The 24,923-nt window shown below is 43.2% G+C and overlaps 1 protein-coding gene and 1 long non-coding RNA gene across 16 annotated transcripts in view; both read left to right on the plus strand.

The window, feature by feature from the left end:
• Positions 1-24,923, plus strand: part of ARAP1 (ArfGAP with RhoGAP domain, ankyrin repeat and PH domain 1) — a 386,059-nt gene that overhangs the window by 345,058 nt on the left and 16,078 nt on the right. For 11 of the 15 annotated variants that reach the window (XM_077451137.1, XM_077451134.1, XM_077451139.1 and 8 more), the window contains 4 exons: positions 1,878-1,913; positions 10,444-10,526; positions 15,570-15,623; positions 16,417-16,480. In XM_077451137.1, the coding sequence (XP_077307263.1) occupies positions 1,878-1,913; positions 10,444-10,526; positions 15,570-15,623; positions 16,417-16,480 (237 nt within the window). The remainder of the gene's footprint in view (positions 1-1,877; positions 1,914-10,443; positions 10,527-15,569; positions 15,624-16,416; positions 16,481-24,923) is intronic. The other 4 variants (XM_077451138.1, XM_077451149.1, XM_077451142.1 and 1 more) reach the window with 3 other exon arrangements.
• Positions 1,922-10,047, plus strand: LOC143927180 (uncharacterized). Its single transcript, XR_013262242.1, has 2 exons — positions 1,922-6,656; positions 7,973-10,047. It is a non-coding gene; the product is annotated as an uncharacterized LOC143927180 (long non-coding RNA).

Genomic DNA, 24,923 nt, shown 5'->3' on the forward strand with positions numbered 1-24,923 from the left:
GACAGCACTAGGTCACCCCCGCCTGAACCCCTGAAAACAGCACTAGGTCACCACCGCCTGAACCCCTGAAAACAGCACTAGGTCACCACCGCCTGAACCCCTGAAAACAGCACTAGGTCACCACCGCCTGAACCCCTGAAAACAGCACTAGGTCACCACCGCCTGAACCCCTGAAGACAGCACTAGGTCACCACCGCCTGAACCCCTGAAAACAGCACTGGGTCACCACCGCCTGAACCCATGAAGACAGCACTAGGTCACCACTGCCTGAACCCCTGAAGGCAGCACTAGATCACCACTGCCTGAACCCCTGAAGGCAGCACTAGATCACCACCACCTGAACCCCTGAAGGCAGCACTAGGCCACCACCGCCTGAACCCCTGAAGGCAGCACTAGGCCACCACCGCCTGAACCCCTGAAGACAGCACTAGGTCACCACCGCCTGAACCCCTGAAAACAGCACTAGGTCACCACCGCCTGAACCCATGAAAACAGCACTAGGTCACCACCGCCTGAACCCCTGAAGACAGCACTAGGTCACCACCGCCTGAACCCCTGAAAACAGCACTAGGTCACCACCGCCTGAACCCCTGAAGACAGCACTAGGTCACCACCGCCTGAACCCCTGAAGACAGCACTAGGTCACCACCGCCTGAACCCCTGAAGACATCACTAGGTCACCACCGCCTGAACCCCTGAAAACAGCACTAGGTCACCACCGCCTGAACCCCTGAAGACAGCACTAGGTCACCACCGCCTGAACCCCTGAAGACAGCACTAGGTCATCACCGCCTGAACCCCTGAAGACAGCACTAGGTCACCACCGCCTGAACCCCTGAAGACAGCACTAGGTCATCACCGCCTAAACCCCTGAAAACGGCACTAGGTCACCACCGCCTGAACCCCTGAAGGCAGCACTAGGTCACCACCGCCTGAACCCCTGAAAACAGCACTAGGTCATCACCGACTGAACCCCTGAAAACAGCACTAGGTCATCACCGACTGAACCCCTGAAAACAGCACTAGGTCATCACCGACTGAACCCCTGAAAACAGCACTAGGTCACCACCGACTGAACCCCTGAAAACAGCACTAGGTCACCGCCGACTGAACCCCTGAAAACAGCACTAGGTCACCACCGCCTGAACCCCTGAAGACAGCACTAGGTCACCACCGCCTGAACCCCTGAAAACAGCACTAGGTCACCACCGCCTGAACCCCTGAAGACAGCACTAGGTCACCACCGCCTGAACCCCTGAAGACAGCACTAGGTCACCACCGCCTGAACCCCTGAAGACATCACTAGGTCACCACCGCCTGAACCCCTGAAAACAGCACTAGGTCACCACCGCCTGAACCCCTGAAGACAGCACTAGGTCACCACCGCCTGAACCCCTGAAGACAGCACTAGGTCATCACCGCCTGAACCCCTGAAGACAGCACTAGGTCACCACCGCCTGAACCCCTGAAGACAGCACTAGGTCATCACCGCCTAAACCCCTGAAAACAGCACTAGGTCACCACTGCCTGAACCCCTGAAGGCAGCGCTACCTCACCACCGCCTGAACCCCTGAAAACAGCACTAGGTCACCACCGCCTGAACCCCTGAAGACAGCACTAGGTCACCACCGCCTGAACCCCTGAAGACAGCACTAGGTCACCACCGCCTGAACCCCTGAAGACAGCACTAGGTCACCATCGCCTGAACCCCTGAAGGCAGTGCTACCTCACCACCGCAGCATCACCCAACACAGATCAGGAGCTGGGCGGTGGTAGCAGCCTGTGACCTGTAAAAACTGTGCTCACAGTCTCTGTATAAATGTTGCTCCTCGCTGGTCCTGTCTTGTCTATTGTAACGCACGTCCTTTGTTGAGCAGAATCCAAGATCGTCGAGTGCTGACATCGCTGTGGAGGTGAGGGCTGTTAGTGTGTGCTTTTATTGTGCTATCCTCCATCTTGGTGCAGGACTTCCTCTCACTTCTGATGATCTGTAGTGGTATGATTAAAGGGTCACTCCACCCCAAACTGATATATTTTTTGTGTTTCGAGGACGCTGGAGAGTCAAACTATTCGGACAGTCTCTTCTGTGTTTTTTGAACTCTATGGTGAGATCCCTGCACTGCGGGTCTGTACACCCGCTGTACCCATTATGAGGGGTTCCCACCATCCCTGTGCTGAGTTTCTTTGGCTGTACACCCGCTGTGCCCATTATGAAGGGTTCCCACCATCCCTGTGCTGAGTTCCTGGGTTTTTATGCTTGCTGTGCCCATTATGAGGTGTTCCCTCCATCCCTGCGTTGGGTTCTAGGGTCTGTGCACCCGCTGTGCCCATTATGAGGAGTTCCCACCATCCCTGCGCTGAGTTCCCGGGTCTGTACACCTGCTGTGCCCAGTATGAGGGGTTCCCACCATCACTGCTTCATTTTATATGTATTTCATGTTGTGGAGAATGTAACAAGAGGAGCTAGGACACAAAACGGTAGGCTAGACACCCAGGTAGAGAGGAACAGAGCTGGGAACTACAGGAGGGAGATCACACCAGTGGAGACAAAGCTAAGCAGGTGACTCCACATAATAGACCTTCTGTATAACTGTTATCCTTTTGAGGGTGGGGGGAAAGATTAGGAACAATACTATAGTTTTGGGTGCATGCCCATGATTTCTTATACATCCCTCAAGCTGAACATTTGTGAACCTGAGTTCCCAAGCTCCACCCCTCTGCGGTGCCCATTACTGGAGGTGGGGTTTACTGTCCACCCTACCGTTTTCATTCACGGGCTGTTAAAGGGACTGCAGCTGGAGAAATGAGACACCACCTGGCTGTAATAGTTGGTTGAAGCTGAAGTGATTTTCATGGCTTTGGGTAGTTCAGCTTTGATTTCAACAGAAATATCAGTTTTTGGTGGAGTGGCCTTTTAAAGCATTACTCCACATGATATAAACAAGATTATAATTGTAAAGACCACCAAATCAGAACAATGATCGCTTCTCCTTCTGCTGCCCTTTACCCCGATATGCTGCAAAATGTGATTCAAGTTAATTCTATTTCAATCTGGAAAGTTGTGATTTAAGTGTTGTGACATCATGGTGAAAATATAGTTTGGCAAAAGAAATAAAAACAAAATGGTTAATGTGGAGAATGGGGCTGTGAGGAGATTTTATAGAAGAGATTGGTGGAGATGTGTTCCTTTATAGAGAGAACAGTTGAGATAGGTCTTCTCCATAAAGAGATCTGTGGAGATGGGTCACTCCATGCAAAGATCAGTGGAAATAGGTTTCCTCCATGGAGAGATGGGTGGAGAAGGGTCCCCTCCACGGAGAGATCAGTGGAGATGAATTTCCACCATGGAGAGATCGGTGGAGACAGATCTTTCCATGGAGAGATCAGTGGAGACAGGTCCTTCCATGGAGAGATCAGTGGAGACAGGTCCTTCCATGGAGAGATCAGTGGAGACAGGTCCTTCCATGGAGAGATCAGTGGAGACAGATCCTTCCATGGAGAGATCAGTGGAGACAGATCCTTCCATGGAGAGATCAGTGGAGACAGGTCCTTCCATGGAGAGATCAGTGGAGACAGGTCCTTCCATGGAGAGATCAGTGGAGACAGGTCCTTCCATAGAGATATCAGTGGAGACAGATCCTTCCATGGAGAGATCAGTGGAGACAGATCCTTCCATGGAGAGATCAGTGGAGACAGATCCTTCCATGGAGAGATCAGTGGAGACAGATCCTTCCATGGAGAGATCAGTGGAGACAGATCCTTCCATGGAGAGATCAGTGGAGACAGATCCTTCCATGGAGAGATCAGTGGAGACAGATCCTTCCATGGAGAGATCAGTGGAGACAGATCCTTCCATGGAGAGATCAGTGGAGACAGATCCTTCCATGGAGAGATCAGTGGAGACAGGTCCTTCCATGGAGAGATCAGTTGAGACAGGTCCTTCCATAGAGATATCAGTGGAGACAGGTCCTTCCATGGAGAGATCAGTGGAGACAGGTCCTTCCATAGAGATATCAGTGGAGACAGGTCCTTCCATGGAGAGATCAGTGGAGACAGATCCTTTCCTAAAGAGATCAGTGACGACAGGTCCTTCCATGGATAGATCAGTGGAGACGGGTTATTTTATGGAGATATTGGTTGAAAACGATTTCCTCCATAGAGACCAGTGGAGATGGGTCCCTCCATGAGGAGATCAATGGAGAAGGGTCCTCTTCATGGAGAGATTGGTGGAGACCAGGTTTCGTCCATGGAGAGATCAGTGGAGACAGGCCCTTCCATGGAGAGATCAGTGGAGACAGGCCTTTCCATTGAGAGATCAGTGGAGACAGGCCCTTCCATGTAGAGATCAGTGGAGACAGATCCTTTCCTAAAGAGATCAGTGACGACAGGTCCTTCCATGGATAGATCAGTGGAGACGGGTTATTTTAAGGAGAGATTGGTTGGAAAATGATTTCTTCCATAGAGAGATCAGTGGAGATGGGTCCCTCCATGAGGAGATCAATGGAGAAGGGTCCCCTTCATGGAGAGATTGGTGGAGACCAGGTTTCATCCATGGAGAGATCAATGGAGACAGGCCCTTCCATGGAGAGATCAATGGAGACAGGCCCTTCCATGGAGAGATCAATGGAGACAGGCCCTTCCATGGAGAGATCAGTGGAGACAGGCCTTTCCATTGAGATCAGTGGAGATGGGTTTTCTCCATGTGGAGATCAATGAACGTGGGTTTCCTGCATGGAGAGATCAGTGGAGATGGGTTTTCTCCATGTGGAGATCAATGAACGTGGGTTTCCTGCATGGAGAGATCAGTGGAGATGGTTAGGACTAGCAAAAAATCTTAGTGTCAGGGCTAGTATTAGGGTTTTAGTTTGCAGTAGGGTTAGTATTGGGGTTTGGGTTTGCAGTAGGGATAGTATTAAGGCTCCGGTTTGCAGTAGGGTTAGTATTAGTGTTTGCAGTAGGGTTAGTTGTAGGGTTTGGGCTAGCAGTAGGGTTAGTATTGGGGTAAGGGTTTGCAGTAGGGTTAGTATTAAGGTTTTTGTTAGTAGAATTAGTATTAGGGTTTGGGTTTGCACTAGGGTTAGCATTAGGGGTTTGGCTTGCAGTAGGGATAGTATTAGGGCTTGCAGTAGGGTTAATATTCAGGTTTGAGTATGCATTATGGTTAGTATTAGGGTTTTAATTAGCAGTAAGGTTAGTATTATGGTTTGGGTTAGCAGTAGGGATAGTATTGGGGCAAAGGTTTGCAGTAGGGTTAGTATAAGGGTTTGAGTTTGCAGTAAGGTTAGTATTAGGGTTTGGATTAGCAGTAGGGTTAGTATTATGGTTTGAGTTTGCAATAGGTTTGTGCTATGGTTTGAGTTTACAGTAGGGTTAGTATTAGGGATTTTGTTTGCAGTAGGTTAATACTATAATTTGAGTTTACAGTAGGTTAGTATTAGGGTTTGGGTTTACAGTAATCTTAGTATTATGGTTTGGGTTAGCAGTAGGGATAGTATTGGGGTGAGGGTTTGCAGTAGGGTTAGTATTAGGGCTTGAGTTTACCATAGGTTAGTATTAGGGGTTTTGTTTGCAGTAAGTTAGTACTATAGTTTGAGTTTACAGTAGGTTAATATCAGGGTTTTGGTTTGCAGTAGGGTTAGTATTAGTGTTTGAGTTTACCATAAGTTAGTATTAGGGTTTTGGTTTGCAGTAGGGTTAGTATTAGGGGTTTTGTTTGCAGTAGGTTAGTACTATAGTTTGAGTTTACAGTAGGTTAATATTAGGGTTTTGGTTTGCAGTAGGGTCAGTATTAGGGTTTGGGTTTGTAGTAGGGTTAGTATTAGGGTTTGGGTTTGTAGTAGGGTTAGTATTAGGATTTGGGTTTGCAGTAGGTTAGTATTGGGGTTTGGTTTTGCAGTAGGGTTAGTATTAGGGTTAGGGTTTGTAGTAGTGTTAGTATTAGGATTTGGGTTTGTAGTAGGGTTAGCATTAGGATTTGGGTTTGCAGTAGGGTTAATATTAGGATTTGGGTTTGCAGTAGTGTTAGTATAAGGCCGCGTACACACGGGCGGACTGTCTGCCCAACTAAGTCCGTCAGACAATCCGACAGACAGTCCGTCCTACTTTCGAATGAACGGACTTGACCACACACGATGAACAGACAGTCCGCCAAAAGCTTGCACGATGACGTGTACAGCACGTACGACGGGACTAGAAATACGACGTCCAATACACTGCAATGCAACCTTTCGCCATGTAAATCCTTTCTGAGCATGCGCCATACTTAGTCCGTCGAACTAGCCTACTCACGAGCGGACTGTCCGCTGAAACCAAGTTTGGACGGACAATATTACGGAAATTCCGAAAGACTTAGTCCGCCAGACTGTCCGCTGAAAAAGTCAGCTGAAGCCCACACACGAGCGGATTGTCCGCTGAAACACGTTTCAGCGGACCAAGTCCGTCAGACAGTCCACCCGTGTGTACACGGCCTTAGGATTTGGGTTTGTAGTAGGGTTAGCATTAGGATTTGGGTTTGTAGTAGGGTTAATATTAGGATTTGGGTTTGCAGTAGGGTTAGTATTAGGGTTTGGGTTTGCAGTAGGATAGTATTAGGGTTTGGGTTAGCAGTAGGATAGTATTAGGGTTTGGGTTAGCAGTAGGATAGTATTAGGGTTTGGGTTAGCAGTAGGATAGTATTAGGGGTTGGGTTAGCAGTAGGATAGTCAAAAAAATGTTACCCTGTGACACTGCGCTATCCAAACAGAAAAAACAAAGCTGCTATCACAATCACAAGGATATAAAACAGTGAATCATTAACAAATATTAAATCATAGTGTAGCGCTAAAGAACAAACTATTACATAGCAATATGTGATCATAAAATATTTTAACCAATCACAAAACTCATATAGTGTGCAAGAAATACACCTTAAGTGTATAATTCATAAGTGTATATAAAAAAAGTCCAAAGACAAAAAATAAAAAATAATAAAAGTCTCTGTATAAACGTTGATCGAATCCAAACGTGAGATAAAGGTCACCATCCACCTTCCTTAAATGAGACTAACATGCAGACACCATGTGGTATTCCCGTCACCTTTCAAGATAGAGGCTTACCAGATGTAATAGACCCACACGAATCTACACTCGGAGGGTCACACAGGCTTGTGTACTCGTATACGAGATTTTTAGACGTAGTTTTTCCAGGAAAGTAGCGAATCAGACTGGATGTCTCGGCTAGTTGACAAATCCTTCAGCAGTAAAATCCAACTCAAATAGTATTGAACCCATACAAAGAGAAAATAGGGGCCACAATAGTGTAATTCCGTTTAAGAAAAATATTTAATAAAAAGGTAATAAACTTACATGTAACCAAAGAATCAAGCGCTTAGTCAGTAAAAACAGTGCTACAGCAGGAGTCCTGCTGTAGCACTGTTTTTACTGACTAAGCGCTTGATTCTTTGGTTACATGTAAGTTTATTACCTTTTTATTAAATATTTTTCTTAAACGGAATTACACTATTGTGGCCCCTATTTTCTCTTTGTATGAGTTCAATACTATTTGAGTTGGATTTTACTGCTGAAGGATTTGTCAACTAGCCGAGACATCCAGTCTGATTCGCTACTTTCCTGGAAAAACTACGTCTAAAAATCTCGTATACGAGTACACAAGCCTGTGTGACCCTCCGAGTGTAGATTCGTGTGGGTCTATTACATCTGGTAAGCCTCTATCTTGAAAGGTGACGGGAATACCACATGGTGTCTGCATGTTAGTCTCATTTAAGGAAGGTGGATGGTGACCTTTATCTCACGTTTGGATTCGATCAACGTTTATACAGAGACTTTTATTATTTTTTATTTTTTGTCTTTGGACTTTTTTTATATACACTTATGAATTATACACTTAAGGTGTATTTCTTGCACACTATATGAGTTTTGTGATTGGTTAAAATATTTTATGATCACATATTGCTATGTAATAGTTTGTTCTTTAGCGTAGCAGTAGGATAGTATTAGGGTTTGGGTTTGCAGTAGGATAGTATTAGGATTTGGGTTTGTAGTAGGGTTAGTATTAGGATTTGGGTTTGTAGTAGGGTTAGTATTAGGGTTTGAGTTTGCAGTAGGGTTAGTATTAGGGCTTGAGTTTACCACAGGTTAGTATTAGGGGTTTTGTTTGCAGTAAGTTAGTACTATAGTTTGAGTTTACAGTAGGTTAATATCAGGGTTTTGGTTTGCAGTAGGGTTAGTATTAGGGTTTGAGTTTACCATAAGTTAGTATTAGGGTTTTGGTTTGCAGTAAGTTAGTACTATAGTTTGAGTTTACAGTAGGTTAATATTAGGATTTTGGTTTGCAGTAGGGTCAGTATTAGGGTTTGGGTTTGTAGTAGGGTTAGTATTAGGATTTGGGTTTGCAGTAGGTTAGTATTGGGGTTTGGTTTTGCAGTAGGGTTAGTATTAGGGTTTGGGTTTGTAGTAGTGTTAGTATTAGGATTTGGGTTTGCAGTAGGGTTAGTATTAGGGTTTGGGTTTGCAGTAGGATAGTATTAGGGTTTGGGTTTGCAGTAGGATAGTATTAGGGTTTGGGTTTGCAGTAGGATAGTATTAGGGTTTGGGTTTGCAGTAGGATAGTATTAGGATTTGGGTTTGTAGTAGGGTTAGTATTAGGATTTGGGTTTGTAGTAGGGTTAGTATTAGGATTTGGGTTTGCAGTAGGATAGTATTAGGGTTTGGGTTTGCAGTAGGATAGTATTAGGGTTTGGGTTTGCAGTAGGATAGTATTAGGATTTGGGTTTGTAGTAGGGTTAGTATTAGGATTTGGGTTTGTAGTAGGGTTAGTATTAGGATTTGGGTTTGTAGTAGGGTTAGTATTAGGGCTTGAGTTTGTAGTAGTGTTAATATTAGGATTTGGGTTTGCAGTAGGGTTAGTATTAGGGTTTGGGCTTGCAGTAGGGTTAATATTAGGATTTGGGTTTGCAGTAGGGTTAATATTAGGATTTGGGTTTGTAGTAGGGTTAGCATTAGGATTTGGGTTTGCAGTAGGGTTAATATTAGGATTTGGGTTTGCAGTAGGGTTAGTATTAGGGTTTGGGCTTGCAGTAGGATAGTATTAGGATTTGGGTTTGTAGTAGTGTTAGTATTAGGATTTGGGTTTGTAGTAGTGTTAGTATTAGGATTTGGGTTTGTAGTAGTGTTAGTATTAGGATTTGGGTTTGTAGTAGTGTTAGTATTAGGATTTGGGTTTGTAGTAGGGTTAGTATTAGGGTTTGGGTTTGCAGTAGGGTTAGTATTAGGGTTTGGGTTTGTAGTAGGGTTAGTATTAGGATTTGGGTTTGTAGTAGGGTTAGTATTAGGGTTTGGGTTTGCAGTAGGGTTAGTATTAGGGTTTGGGTTTGTAGTAGGGTTAGCATTAGGGTTTGGGTTTGCAGTAGGGTTAGTATTAGGGTTTGCAGACGATTTCTTCTGTCTCTCAGGGACTCTACTGATGGGATCTCTGCCGAGGTCCTGGGTCTTTACATTTGCTGTTATCATTTTTTGTGAGGGGGAAAAGAAGTGGGAACCCCCCTGCAGAGTGGGTGGTGGAAACCCCCCAAAATGGGTGGGGCTATGGTTGGGAAATCTAGTTGGATTGGATCGGACATCATTGGATAAATCCCAGCAGTCCTCACCTGTAACTGAAATATCACTTTGGGTGGACTGACCTCCTCTACCACCAAAGTGGCTGGAGGATCTCCGTTCAGTTGTTTTGTGGTGGCCCTGAGACGCCTTTGGGAAACTTGTGTCAAGTAGGGGTTTATTCATAAAAGAACGTTTGCATAGCTGTTCAGCAAAACTGCCTCCGGTACTTTTGTCTTGTACGAATTGGGCACAATCGAATGTTCTGCTTCTATTTCCTCTACAGGTCAAATGTTTCTCATCCATAATGAATCATCATGGCCACTAGATGGAGCTAAAGATCATAGACAACACATATTTATTATGAAGTTTAGCTCCATCTTGTGGTCTTAATGTGGTACTTTGCCAAACCACTCAGCAGTTTTGGTTGAAAGAATAGCTATTTGAACTTTTTTTTTAATAAATACATTCCTTGGTGTAAATCCGTGTGGTGTTTTTTTTTTTTTTTTTTTTTTTTTAGCACTCTCTCTATTATTGTTATTGTGTGCTAAGAAAAATTGGCTAAATGCATTCCAACTGCACCAAAACCAAAGATCTCCAAGGTCTTACACTTCGTTTTATTTAGAAAACAGCAGCAGCCATCGTAGAATAGCCCTTTTTCCCTGCTAGCATGCTGCGGAGAAGGAGCTGGTCTATGTATGGAAGCAGTGGTCTCTCTGCAGAGGTACACCTTCTGCTGAGTTCCAGCTGGAGCTCTCTAACCAGCAGGAAGCATGAGCTTTGCTGTTGCAGAGGTATAGGCGTGACTGAGCAGATAGTGTCCTTGTTTTCACTTTGTTCAATCTCTCCGCAGAGTCACCGGCCAGATAAGGAGTGGGAGGTGAAGAATCTGACCGTCTATCTGGGGATCAAGAAGAAGATCCGGGTACCTCAGGGGTGAGCTATTCACTAACAATGCGCCACTGCTGTGATAATGAGAGGCCGGCACTGCTGACCTGCCCTCCAGAATGACAGGAGCTGGATGTCATTGTGATTCTCAGGATAGATAGATAGATAGATAGATAGATAGATAGATAGATAGATAGATAGATAGATAGATAGATAGATAGATAGATAGATAGATAGATAGATAGATATAGAGAGAGATTCATAGATAGAGAGATAGAGAGAGAGAGAGAGATGGAGAGATGGAGAGATGGAGAGATGGAGAGATGGAGAGATGGAGAGATGGAGAGATGGAGAGATGGATAGATGGAGAGATGGATAGATAGAGAGAGAGAGAGAGATAGATGGATAGATGGATAGAGGGATAGATGGATGGATGGATAGATGGATAGATGGAGAGATGGAGAGATGGAGAGATGGAGAGATGGAGAGATAGAGAGATAGAGAGATAGAGAGATAGAGAGATAGAGAGATAGAGAGAGAGAGAGAGAGAGAGAGAGAGAGATAGAGAGAGAGATAGAGAGAGAGATAGAGAGAGAGATAGAGGGATAGATGGATGGATGGATGGATAGATAGATTCATAGATAGAGAGAGAGAGATAGATAGATGGATAGAGGGATAGATGGATAGATAGAGAGATGGATAGAGGGATAGATGGATAGATAGAGAGATGGATAGATTCATAGATAGATAGATTCATAGATAGATAGATTCATAGATAGATAGATTCATAGATAGATAGATAGAGAGAGAGATTCATAGATAGATAGATAGATAGAGAGATAGATAGATAGATAGAGAGATAGATAGAGAGATAGATAGATAGATAGATAGATAGATAGATAGATAGATAGATAGATAGATAGATAGATAGATAGGATTCATAGATAGATAGATTCATAGATAGATAGATTGATAGATAGAGAGATAGATAGAGAGATAGAGAGATAGATAGAGAGATAGAGAGATAGATAGAGAGATAGAGAGATAGATAGAGAGATAGAGAGATGGAGAGATGGATAGATATAGAGATAGATGGATTAATAGATATATAGAATGATCATGGATGGAAGTTTAGATGGTTAGAAAGAAGAATAGATAGAAAATTGATAGATGGATAGATGAAGAAGAAAGATGGATAGACAATAAGAGAGGTTGATTGATTGATAGAAGGATAGATAGATAATAAAATAGATAAATAGTACGACAGATGAATAATTAGAAAGATGGATACAAAACAGACAGTAAAAATCTATAGAAAGATACTTTAGAGATAGATAGATGATAGATATTGATCGAGAGATGAAAAATGCTATAGATAGATTAATAAATATTGATAGATACTGTAAATATAGATGATAGGTAGATACTGTATATAGATATATACTGTAGATAGATATAGATTATTGATAGATACTGTAGAGACCGATAGATAAATACTGTAGATATATATATATATATATATATATATAATTTATAGATATCGTAGATATAGATACTGTATATAGATAGCTGTATATAGATAGCTGTATATAGATAGCTACTGTAGATATATATAGATGATTGATAGATACTGTAGAGATGGATAGATGGCAGATAGATGATAGATAGATCCTGTATAGATAGATAGATACTATAGATATACAGAGGATTGATAGATGCAGTGAGATGCAGTGAGAAAGAAAGAGAGGGAGTAGATAGAATAATAATAATAGATAGATATTGATCGAGAGATGAAAGATACTATAGATAGATGAATACATATTGATAGATACTGTAGATATATATAGATGATAGGTAGATACTGTATATATATATATATATATATATATATATATACTATAGATAGATAGATATAGATTATTGATAGATACTGTAGAGATAGATAGATGACAGATGGTGGATAGATAGATACATATAGATAGATAGATAGATAGATAGATACTGTAGCTATATATAGATGATAGATACATAGAAAGATAGTGTAATGGAAGAGATAGATTATAGGTGGAATGATCACAGAAGTATGGATGAATAGAATATATGAAAAATGAAAAAGATATGGATATGTAGAAAATGAAAGGATAGAAAGATAGATACATAGACAGATCATGGATGGGAGGTTAAATGACTAGAAAGAAGGATAGCTAGAAATTAAAAATATAGATGAATTAAGAAGAAAGATGGATACACAGTAGGACAGATGGATAGATAACAAAATAGATAAATATTAAGACAGATGAATAATATGATAGAATAGAATGATGGATACAAAACAGACAGTAAAAAATGTGGCTAGATAATTAGAAATATGGATACACAAAAGATGTATAGGTGTAAGATGGATAAATAGAAAGATGATGGATGTATGAATAGATAGAACGGTGGAAGAATAAAAAGGTGGGATAGAAAAATAGTTAAATACACCGATGATAGATTATGGATGGAAGGTTAAATGGATGGATGAATGAATGGATGGCTTGTTAGAAATTGTGAGGAAGAGAAAGAAGAAAGATGGATAGATAATAAAATGGATAAATAGAACAAAGGAGGAATAATTAGAAAGATGGATATATAATAGACTGTAAAAAGAGGATACATCATTAGAAATATGGACACATATAGATAGATAGATAGAAATATGGATACATAAAAGCTGTATAGATGCAAGATAGATAGAGAAATAGAAGGATCATAGATGTATTAATAAATAGAAAGGTAGAAAATTAAAAAGATAGATTGTTATATGGATACATAGAAAATGGAAAGAGAAAACAATGTATAGATAAGTAAAAAAAGATGATAAATGTATAGATTGTTGACGAAGGTTAGATGGTTAGAAAGAAGAATGGATAGAAAATGGATAGATGAAGAAGAAAGATGGATAGACAATAGGATAGGTTGATTGATTGATAGGACAGATAGATAATAAATAGATAAATAGTACAAGAGATGAATAAATAGAAAGATGGATACAAAACAGACATGTGGATAGATCGTTAGAAATATGTATAGGTGTAAGATAGATAAATAGAAAGATGATAGATGTATGAATAGATAGAACGGTGGAAGAATAAAAAGGTGGGATAGAAAAATAGATAAATACACTGATCATAGATAGATTATAGATGGAAGGTTAAATGGATGGTTAGAAGTTGGGAGGAACAGGAAGAAGAAAGATGGAGAGACAGTGGGACAGATGGATAGAAAATAAAATTGATAAATAGAACAAAGGATGAATAATTAGAAAGAGAGAAAGATAACAGGCAGTAAAAAAAGGATACGTCATTAGAAATATGGACACATAAAAGGTGTATAGATGTAAGATACAATGTATGATAGATAGAAAGATCATAGATGAACAAATAGATGGAAAATATAAAGATAGAAAAAAGGTGAGATGGAGAGACAGACAGGCAGACTAATAGATTAATAGCAAGATGGATAGAAATTGGAAAGATAGATGGATAGATAATAAAATAGATAGAATGATATAAACATGCAGTAATTAGAAAGATGGATAAATAGACAGAAAGACGATAGATAGATGGATAGATAGATGGATAGATGGATGGATAGATGGATGGATAGATGGATGGATGGATGGATAGATGGATGGATAGATGGATGGATAGATGGATGGATGGATGGATGGATAGATGGATGGATAGATGGATGGATAGATGGATGGATAGATGGATGGATAGATAGATGGATGGATGGATAGATGGATAGATAGATAGATGAATGGATAGAAATATGGATACATAAAAGCTGTATAGGTGCAAGATAGAAAGAGAAATAGAAGGATCATAGATGTATTAATAAATAGAAAGGTAGAACATGAAAAAGATGGTTAGATAAATAAAAAATCTGATAGATCGATAGTCAGAAAGATGGATATTTAGAAAGATATCTAGATAGCAATGAGATACAGAAAGTGACGGTGGAGTGTAATGACAGCATTGACCAGTAGGGGTCAGGAGAAGACCTGTGATGAGATGGTGTGACGTTATCTCTTTGTATTTAATATGAGAAGATGTCAGAGGTCACAGTGATGGAGATCTGTCCTTGGGCCCCCCCTCCCCCCATGACTGTGCCAGATACCCTCCTTGGAGGAGAGCTACTGCCCTCCCCCCCCCCCGGCAGGGCGGGTATGTTGTGTTGGCACTGCTTGTGCTTTGTCATGGAAACAAACCACTTGTTGCTAAGAGCTTAAAGCAGCATTGTGCCTGTGCTGTGGGCATTGAGGGGTTAACCCTGAACTTTGCAGAGTAGTTTATTATCTGGTGGGGGGGTAATGAATGCAGCGGCGGCCCCTCCCGGGGGATGAATGGCGTCCATCAATGCCGCTAATGTACTGCCGTGTTTTATCCAAAGAATAAAAAAGAATAGTTTGTCCTTTTTTCCCCCCTCGTGCTTCCATGGAAACCAATCATATACCAGAATTTTCTCTGTATCTGCGAGAAATACTATATAATAAAACAAGCTTTTTCGCATTCCTTGTCCGCGCGCCAATCTCCCGATACTTAGAAGGGAAAGGCGCCACATCCAGCCCTGCATGTCGGTGGGCAAGCAGCTCAGATACAGGTACTGCTCAGCCTGCGAGTTTATAGGCTTAGCAATAAAAGGGATGAGTTTGGGTGGCATCAAAGCTGCAGGTAACAACAACATCTGGTCCCGAGCGTCCTGATCAGTCCAGGTTCTGGTACTGGTTCCGGCACTTTTTTCACAAACTTCACTACAGTCGTGCTTTTGCTGCGTCATTTCTCAAAGTGACTGCGGTGTTGGACCTCCCCTGAGCAGTCTCTGTATTATTTATACTGTAATGTATACTAACCCACAACGACCAATCCCAGAGCAGCTGTCATCTCGTCACCACCCCCGAGCAGCCTCTGTGTTTTGTAATGTACCCTAACCCACAGCGACCAATCGCATAGCAACTATTATCTACCGTGTTGATTTTTTTTTTTTATTGGTGGCACAGAATGTATCATACCACCCTGGTGAAGCTTTTCCTTGTCTGTTTTTTAGCAGTTGGGGATTCACAATAATGTGCAAGAATGAGAAGAACGAGAAGAGCCAATGGTGAGTCTATGAGGCCAAACAGAGGTTGGGACTTGGGTATGGCTTTGTGATTGCCAAGTAGAAATAGTCATGGAGCCCAGTAATTCCTGTTTATTGATTGAGAACATCAAATACAACGTGTACAATAAATAAAAGCTCCCAGCAGGGATGGTGGGAACCCCTCATAATGGGCACAGCAGGTGTACAGACCCGGGAACTCAGCACAGGGATGGTGGGAACCCCTCATAATGGGCACAGCAGGTGTACAGACCTGGGAACTCAGCACTGGGATGGTGGGAACCCCTCATAATGGGCACACAGCGGGTGTACAAACCCGGGAACTCAGCAGAAGGATGGTGGGAACCCCTCATAATGAGCACTGCGGGTGTACAGACCCAGGAACTCAGCACATGGATGGTGGGAACCCCTCATAATGAGCACTGCGGGTGTACAGACCCAGGAACTCAGCACATGGATGGTGGGAACCCCTCATAATGAGCACAGCGGGTGTACAGACCTGGGAACTCAGCACAGGGATGGTGGGAACCCCACATAATGGGCACAGCAGGTGTACAGACACAGGAACTCAGCACAGGGATGGTGGGAACCCCTCATAATGGGCACAGCGGGTGTACAGACCCGGGAACTCAGCACAGGGATGATGAGAACCCCTCATAATGGGCACAGAGGGTGTGCAGACCCGGGAACTCAGCACAGGGATGATGGGAACCCCTCATTGTCTCCCTCTGATGTATATGGGTCACCACCTGTCAGTTCATTCTTTATATGGTCCTCTCCTGTTCTCTCCTCTCAGGTATCTTTGCTGTGACTCGGTTGGGGAGATGAGACAATGGCTGGCAGCGTTCATGTTTGCACAGGTATGTAGAAGACCCCGTGTTGACCGATGTATGAATACTCTGTTATGATCTAATATGGAGCCAGAGCTGTATCTCCCCCAAGATCTGAGCTTGTGAATTTGGCCGCTTTCAAATCACTTGCTTAGTGGTAAACTCAACAGGGCAGTGATTGTCATGCTTATCCACGGCTTGGCATTTAGTGTTTAATGGAGCAGGGGTGGGCAAACTCTGCCCCCCCGCCTCCACTGTTTTGAAGCTACATGTGCCATCATGTCTCTGCCTTTTGGGGGTCATGCCCATGGCTAGAGTCTTGGGACTTGTAGTTACACAACAATTGGAGGACCAGAGTTTGCCCACTACTGTTCTGGAGAGATCCCCTCACTTACTATTCTGTCTGACCCCAGTAAGGACCACTAGAGCATGGGAAGGATGAGAGCGCCACACCAATTCCAACCGTCCATCATAAAGTGCATTCCAATTAATCCACAGGTCCCTAAAGGAGACAACTTTTTGATGGACAGTTGAAATTGCAATGGTGTGCTCATCCTTCCTACACTCAAGTGACCTCCTCCAAGTGCCTCTGTGAGCCTCCAAGGCCTTCACATCATATATATATATACTATACCACATCATATATATATATATATATATATATATATATATATATATATATATATATATATATATATATATATATATATATATATATATACTACCAGGGCCCTGCAGCGTCACTCCTATCGGAAGGAGTAGCGGCCAATAGCTGCTGCTGGTGGGAGGATTTCGCTTTCTCCTTCCTCCAGCCAGCATTGGGTGAAAAAGAACCAGCCCGTGCGTCTTGTCTGACTGGAGAGAGGAAGGACACATTGCGAGAAACTCAAGCATGGGGAAACCTGATGTAAAAGTGTACTCTGTTGGGGACACCTGATGTAAGAAGGACTCTATTGGGGATACCTGATGTAAAGGGGGACTCTACACCTGATGTAAAGGGGGACTCTATTGGGGATACCTGATGTTCATGACCTCTTTGTCACTAATTCCTTTAATCTACTTGCTGTCACCGAACCCTTGTCCACGAATCTGACACCGCTTCTCCTGCTTCCCTATTCCAGGGTGACCTTCAGTGGACTCTCTCCTCTAGGCCTAATGAACGCAAAGGAGGTGGAGTGGGATTCCTTCTATCCCCCCAGAGCACCTTCCAGGTTATTCACTCTCCTCCCTCTTTTTCCCTCTCATCATTTGAAGCCCACTGTATAGGTCTATTCTCTCCAACATCCCTAAGAATTGCTGTGATCTACCGGCCCCCTGGACCATTATCGACTTTCCTTGATGAGTTCTCTGCCTGGCTACCCTACTTTCTCTCTTCGGAAATTTTCTAAATCCTTCTCTGTGATTCCAACATCCCTGCTAATACAAACACTCCTGCTACTTCTAAACTTCCTAGTCTAACCTCTTCATTTGACCTGAAGCAATGGGTACAGGCTTCTACTCACTCTGATGGCAACACCAGTGGCGGCTGGTGAAGTTTTAGGATGGGGGGGCGCAAGACCATGCCCCCTCAGACATGGCCCCTCACACTTCTCACAAGCCACACCCCTTATCGAATCAACATCATATACCAGGCTGCACATTATACACAGGGCTCTACTAAAGCAGATGAATCATGCCTATCTTGTGTATAACCACATCAGCTACCTTTTCTGCAACATGTAACTCTCACATATCTGCATTCTGTAAATCACATTCTGTAAATCACACATCTGCATTCTGTAAATCGCACATATCTACAACATGCAAATTGCACATATCTACAACATGCAAATTGCACATATCTACAACCTGTAAATCGCACATATCTACAACCTGTAAATCGCACATATCTACAACATGCAAATCGCACATATCTACAACCTGTAAATCGCACATATCTACAACCTGTAAATCGCACATATCTACAACATGCAAATCGCACATATCTACAACATGCAAATCACACATATCTACAACATGCAAATCGCACATATCTACAACCTGTAAATCGCACATATCTACAACCTATAAATCGCACATATCTACAACATGCAAATTGCACATATCTACAACCTGTAAATTGCACATATCTACAACATGCAAATCGCACATATCTACAACCTGTAAATCGCACATATCTACAACATGCAAATCGCACATATCTACAACATGCAAATTGCACATATCTACAACCTGTAAATTGCACATATCTACAATATGCAAATCGCACATATCTACAACCTGTAAATCGCACATATCTACAACATGCAAATTGCACATATCTACAACCTATAAATCGCACATATCTACAACCTGTAAATTGCACATATCTACAACATGCAAATTGCACATATCTACAACCTGTAAATCGCACATATATACAACCTATAAATCGAACATATCTACAACCTGCAAATCGCACATATCTACAACCTGTAGATTGCACATATCTACAACATGCAAATTGCACATATCTACAACCTATAAATCGCACATATCTACAACCTGCAAATAGCACATATCTACAACCTGTGAATAGCACATATCTGCATTCTGTAAATTGCACATATCTACAACATGCAAATTGCACATATCTACAACCTGTAAATTGCACATATCTACAACCTGTAAATTGCACATATCTACAACCTGCAAATCGCACATATCTACAACCTGCAAATCGCACATATCTGCATTCTGTAAATTGCACATATCTACAACATGCAAATCGCACATATCTACAACATGCAAATCGCACATATCTACAACATGCAAATCGCACATATCTACAACATGCAAATCGCACATATCTACAACCTGTAAATCGCACATATCTACAACCTGTGAATAGCACATATCTGCATTCTGTAAATTGCACATATCTACAACATGCAAATTGCACATATCTACAACCTGCAAATCGCACATATCTACAACCTGCAAATCGCACATATCTGCATTCTGTAAATTGCACATATCTACAACATGCAAATCGCACATATCTACAACATGCAAATCGCACATATCTACAACCTGCAAATCGCACATATCTACAACCTGCAAATCGCACATATCTACAACCTGTAAATCGCACATATCTACAACCTGTAAATCGCACATATCTACAACCTGTAAATCGCACATATCTACAACCTGTAAATCTTGTTTGGGGGGGTATGCTGCCAAACACTGATAATAAGTTATTATCGGTGGTCCGCAGCGTACCCACCCCAAACAAGATTAAAAAAAGGGTTATTATCGGTGGTCGGCAGCACTTGCTCGGCCAGTCGATCGCGCCGGAAGCTGTGGCGCGATCGGCTGCGCCACAGAGTGCTCTTTTTTTGGCCAAATGAAGCGCCTCATCTGCAATCTTGTGATTGCATAGACGTGGCGCTTCCTATATTGCACTGCGCCTGGCGCCAGTGCACATAGGGAGGGAAATTTAAAAAATATATTTTTTTTTGACTACATGGGACGGGCCTCCTATGGACGGCCTCCACTGGGCAACACCCTTGACCTTGTATTCTCCTACCTATGCGCTCCATGCAACTTCTCAAACAATCCTTTTCCTCTCTCCGGCCATCACCTTATTAGTTTCTCTCTCCCCTTGTCTTCCACCACCTTTCCCTCCAATCGCCTAACCATCACCCGTAGAAACTTTCGCAACTTCAACGCCTCTTTCCTCTGTTCTGATACTGACCACCTCTATGACAAAATCTATCCCCTCTCCTGCCCCAACCAAGCCACATCCATCTACAATAAATCCCTGTCCTCCACGCTGGACAAGCTTGCTCCCCTCACTATGTGCAGAATCAGGCCTCGGCCCCTACAACCCTGGCAAACAGATGACGCTAAAATTTCTTAAAAAACGTAGTCGCGCTCTTGAGCGTCTGTGGCACAACACCAAGTCTCTCAAAGACTTCAACCAATACAAATCTGCCCTCAAAAAATACTACTCTTTCCTCCACACTGCCAAGCAGACCTATTTTACAACTCTTATTAACACCTTATCATCCAGTTCCCATAAACTCTTCTCTACCTTCAACTCTTTACTACGTCCTCCACCGCCTCCACCCACTGACTCTCACTGCCCAGGATATTGCTAATCGCTTCAAAAACAAGACTGATACAATCCGTGATGAAATCTCCACTCTACAGGTATCTCCCCCAGTTAAAATGGTTGTAAACCCATGGGGGAAAAAAAAAAAAGCAACCTGCAAGGCAAAGGCATAATGAGCTAGTATGCACGCGATCCGTAGCTGTGGCTGTCTTTTTGTAAATATCTCCTAAACCATATAGGTTTAGGAGATATTTCTTGGACCTACAGGTAAGCCTTAATCTAGGCTTACCTGTAGGTCAAAGTGGTTTGTAAGGGTTTACAACCACTTTAAGACCCCATTAAAACAGGTACAACTGACACTCCCCTTATTCAAATCTGCTACTACAGATGAAGTTGCTCAACTCCTTTCTAATGCCCACCTAACCACCTGTCCCCTGGACCCTATTCCCTCTCAAATGCTACGGTCGCCCTCTGACTCCATCTTACACTCTCTAACCCACATCTTCAATCTCTCCCTCACCTCTGGCATCTTCCCCAATGCTCTAAAACATGCACTGGTCACCCAAATACTTAAAAAGCTGTCCTTGGACCCTACCAATCTTAACAACCTACCCCCTATCTCCTTGCTCCCCTTTTCCTCTAAACTCCTTGAGCGCCTGGTTTACAATCAACTGAGTGACCACCTCATTAAGAATTACCTTCTTGATCCCCTTCAATCTGGATTTCGCCCTCAACACGCCACAGAAACTGCTCTTTTAAAACCCACTAATGACCTACTAACTGCAAAAACCAACGGACACTATTCTGTACTCCTACTTCTGGACCTTTCAGCTGCCTTTGACATGGTTGACCACCCCCTCCTCCTCAAAAAACTTCACTCCCTTGGTCTCCGTGACTGTGCTCTTCAGTGGCTCTCATCCTACCTATCCCAACGCACCTTCAGTGTCACTTACAATTCTACTTCCTCCACTCCTCTTCCCTTCTCCGTCGGGGGTTCCCCGAGGTTCTGTTCTTGGACGTAGTTAGTAAAGTTGTTTAAAGACACCAGTCCATCCAGTTCAACCAGACTGAGTGTACTATCGCTGTACTTTGAAAAACTCACATTGGTCCCTGCCCTCAAGGAGCCCACAATCCAAGTTCCCCATTCTATACTAGGGCCAATTTTGGACAGAGGCCAATTAACCTAACGGCATATAAAGAAAGAAAACCACCGCTCCAGGATAGCTCTCCAAGGCGGATGTCCTTCTTCCTGACGAGGAGCCCCAGGTACTGGCTAATACATATGCAATAGGCAGGCAATAGCATAAAGACTCTGGATAGCCGCACACCGGAAAAAGGCTTAAAATCCTGTCTTTTTATTGAAAATCGGGGGTCACATCACATCAAATAGTCCACAGCAAAGAAAAGGGTACAAAAATTCTAACGCGTTTCACACTGGAATCAGTGCTTACTCATAACTTACTCAGACGCACTGGAATGAGTATGAGTTTGAACCTCCTTTTGGTATTTTTGCAGAACAAAGTTTGCAATCTGCCATGCGTGGGTTGCTTTCATTGACTATAGCAACTTCCAGATCGCCCGCCGTCGTTATCCGTCGGTGCTTTGACGTGGAATACTGGGGTTACGGCAGCAGGGAGCTACCATAACCCCGCTAAAGATAAAAGTGGTCTACACGGCAGATCACTTTTACCGGTGGTGGGAGAGGTGACCCCCCCATCACGTTCCAGTCGTCCCCGCCGCTTACTGGAGCCGCCGGCAGAGTGAGGGAAAGATGGCCTTCACTTGACTCCATGACGTTGGATGATGGAAGCAACGTCACTTTTGCCCAATGGCCTTAAAGGGGGATTTTTTTTTTTTTATTATTGCTTTTTAGTCTTTTTGACCCCAGATCTCACATTAAAGAGGACCTGTCATGCTTTTTTTTTTTTTCTATTATAAGGGATGTTTATATTCCTTGTAATAGGAATAAAAGTTGCCCCAAAAATATTTTTTTTTTTTAGAAGGACAGGGTCAAAATAAAAAATAAAAAGTAAAACAAATAAAAAATTGAAAGCGCCTCGTCCCATCGAGCTCATGCGCAGAAGTGAACACATACATAAGTCGTGCCCGCATATGAAAACAGTGTTCAAACCACACATGTGAGGCATTGCCGTGATCGCTAGAGTGAGAGCAATAAGTCTAGCAAATTTGTAACTCAATGCCGGTAATGGCATGGTATTGGCCAGGTGATGAGCGGTGCCTGTTTTCCGTCAGACATGATGCTTGCCATTCAGGCCAAAGAATTCAATTTTAGTTTCATTAGACCAGAGAATTTGGTTTCTCATGGTCTGAGAGTCCTTCATGTGCCTTTTGGCAAACTCCAGATGGGCTGCCATGTGCCTTTTACTGAGGAGTGGCTTCCGTCTGGCCACTCTACCATACAGGCCTGATTAGTGGAGTGCTGCAGAGATGGTTGTTCTTCTGGGAGGTTCTCCTCTCTCCACAGAGAAATGCTGTAGCTCCATCAGAGTGACCATCGGGTTCTTGGTCACCTCCCTGACTAAGGTCCTTCTCCCCCGATCGCTCGGTTTGGCCAAGCGGCCCGCTCTAGGAAGAGTCCTGGTGGTTCCCAACTTCTTCCATTTACAGATGATGGAGGCCACTGTGCTCATCGGGACCTTCAATGCTGCAGAAATGTTTCTGCACCCTTCCCCAGATCTGTGCCTCCATACAATTCCCGGAGGTCTAGAGACAATTCCTTTGACTTCATGGCTTGGTTTGTGCTCTGACATGCACTGTTACCTGTTAGACCTTTATATAGGAAGGTGTGTGCCTTTCCAAATCATGTCCAATCAACTGAATTTACCACAGGTGGACTCCAACCAAGTTGTAGAAACATCTCAATGATGATCAGTGGAAACAGGAGGAGCCTGAGCTCAATTCTGAGTGTCAAGACAAAGGCTGTGATACTTATGTAGATGTAATTTATTAATTTTTTTAATACATTTGCAATGATTTTAAACAAACTTCTTTCTTATTGTCATTATGGGGTACGGTTTTGTAGAATTTTGAGGAAATAATGAATTTAATCCATTTTGGAATAAGGCTGTAACACACAATATCTCACAAAAGTAAGTACACCCCTCACATTTATGTAATTTTTTTCTTCTATCTTTCCATGTGACAACACTGAAGAAATGACACTTGTCTACAATGTAAAGTAGTGAGTGTACAGCTTGTATAACAGTGTAAATTTGCCGTCCCCTCAAAATAACTCAACACACAGCCATTAATGTCTAAACCGCTGGCAACAAAAGTGAGTACACCCCTAAGTGAAAATGTCCAAATGGGCCCCAAAGTGTAAATATTTTGTGTGCCCGCCATTATTTTCCAGCACTGCCTTAACCCTCTTGGGCATAGAGGTCACCAGAGCTTCACAGGTCACCACTGGAGTCCTCTTCCCCTCCTCCATGATGACATCACAGAGCTGGTGGATGTTGGAGACCTTGCGCTCCTCCACCTTCCGTTTGAGGATGTCCCACAGATGCTCAATAGGGTTTAGGTCTGGAGACATGCTTGGCCAGTCCATCACCTTTACCCTCAGCTTCTTTACCAAGGCAGTGGTGGTCTTGGAGGTGTGTTTGGGGTCGTTATCATGTTGGAATACTGCCCTGCGGCCCAGTCTCTGAAGGGAGGGGATCATGCTCTGCTTCAGTATATCACAGTACATGTTGGCATTCATGGTCCCCTCAATGATCTGTAGCTCCCCAGTGCCGGCAGCACTCATGCAGCCCCAGACCATGACACCCCCACCACCATGCCTGACTGTAGACAAGACACACTTGTCTTTGTCCTCCTCACCTGGTTGCCCCCACACACGCTTGTCACCATCTGACACCAAATAAGTTTATCTTGGTCTCATCAGACCACAGGACATGGTTCCAGTAATCCATGTCCTTAGTCTGCTTGTCTTCAGCAAGCTGTTTGTGGTCTTTCTTGTGCATCATCTTTAGAAGAGGCTTCCTTCTGGAACGACAGCCATGCAGAACAATTTGATGCAGTGTGCGGCGTATGGTCTGAGCACTGACAGGATGACCCCCCCACCCCTACAACCTCCGCAGCAATGCTGGCAGCACTCATACGTCTATTTCCCAAAGACAACCTCTGGATATGACGCTAAGCACGTGACCTCAACCCCTTTGGTGGACCTTTGCGAGGCCTGTTCTGAGGGGAACCTGTCCTGTTATACCACTGTATGGTCTTGGCCACTGTGCTGCAGCTCAGTTTCAGGGTCTTGCCAATCTTCTTATAGCCTAGGCCATCTTTATGTAGAGCAACAATTCTTTTTTTTTTTCAGATCCTCAGAGAGTTCTTTGCCATGAGGTGCCATGTTGA

This window comes from Lithobates pipiens, unplaced genomic scaffold (assembly GCF_037356315.1).
Source record: "Lithobates pipiens isolate NorthernLeopardFrog02 unplaced genomic scaffold, aLitPip1_a1.2 Scaffold_23, whole genome shotgun sequence".
Classification (NCBI taxonomy): domain Eukaryota; kingdom Metazoa; phylum Chordata; class Amphibia; order Anura; family Ranidae; genus Lithobates; species Lithobates pipiens.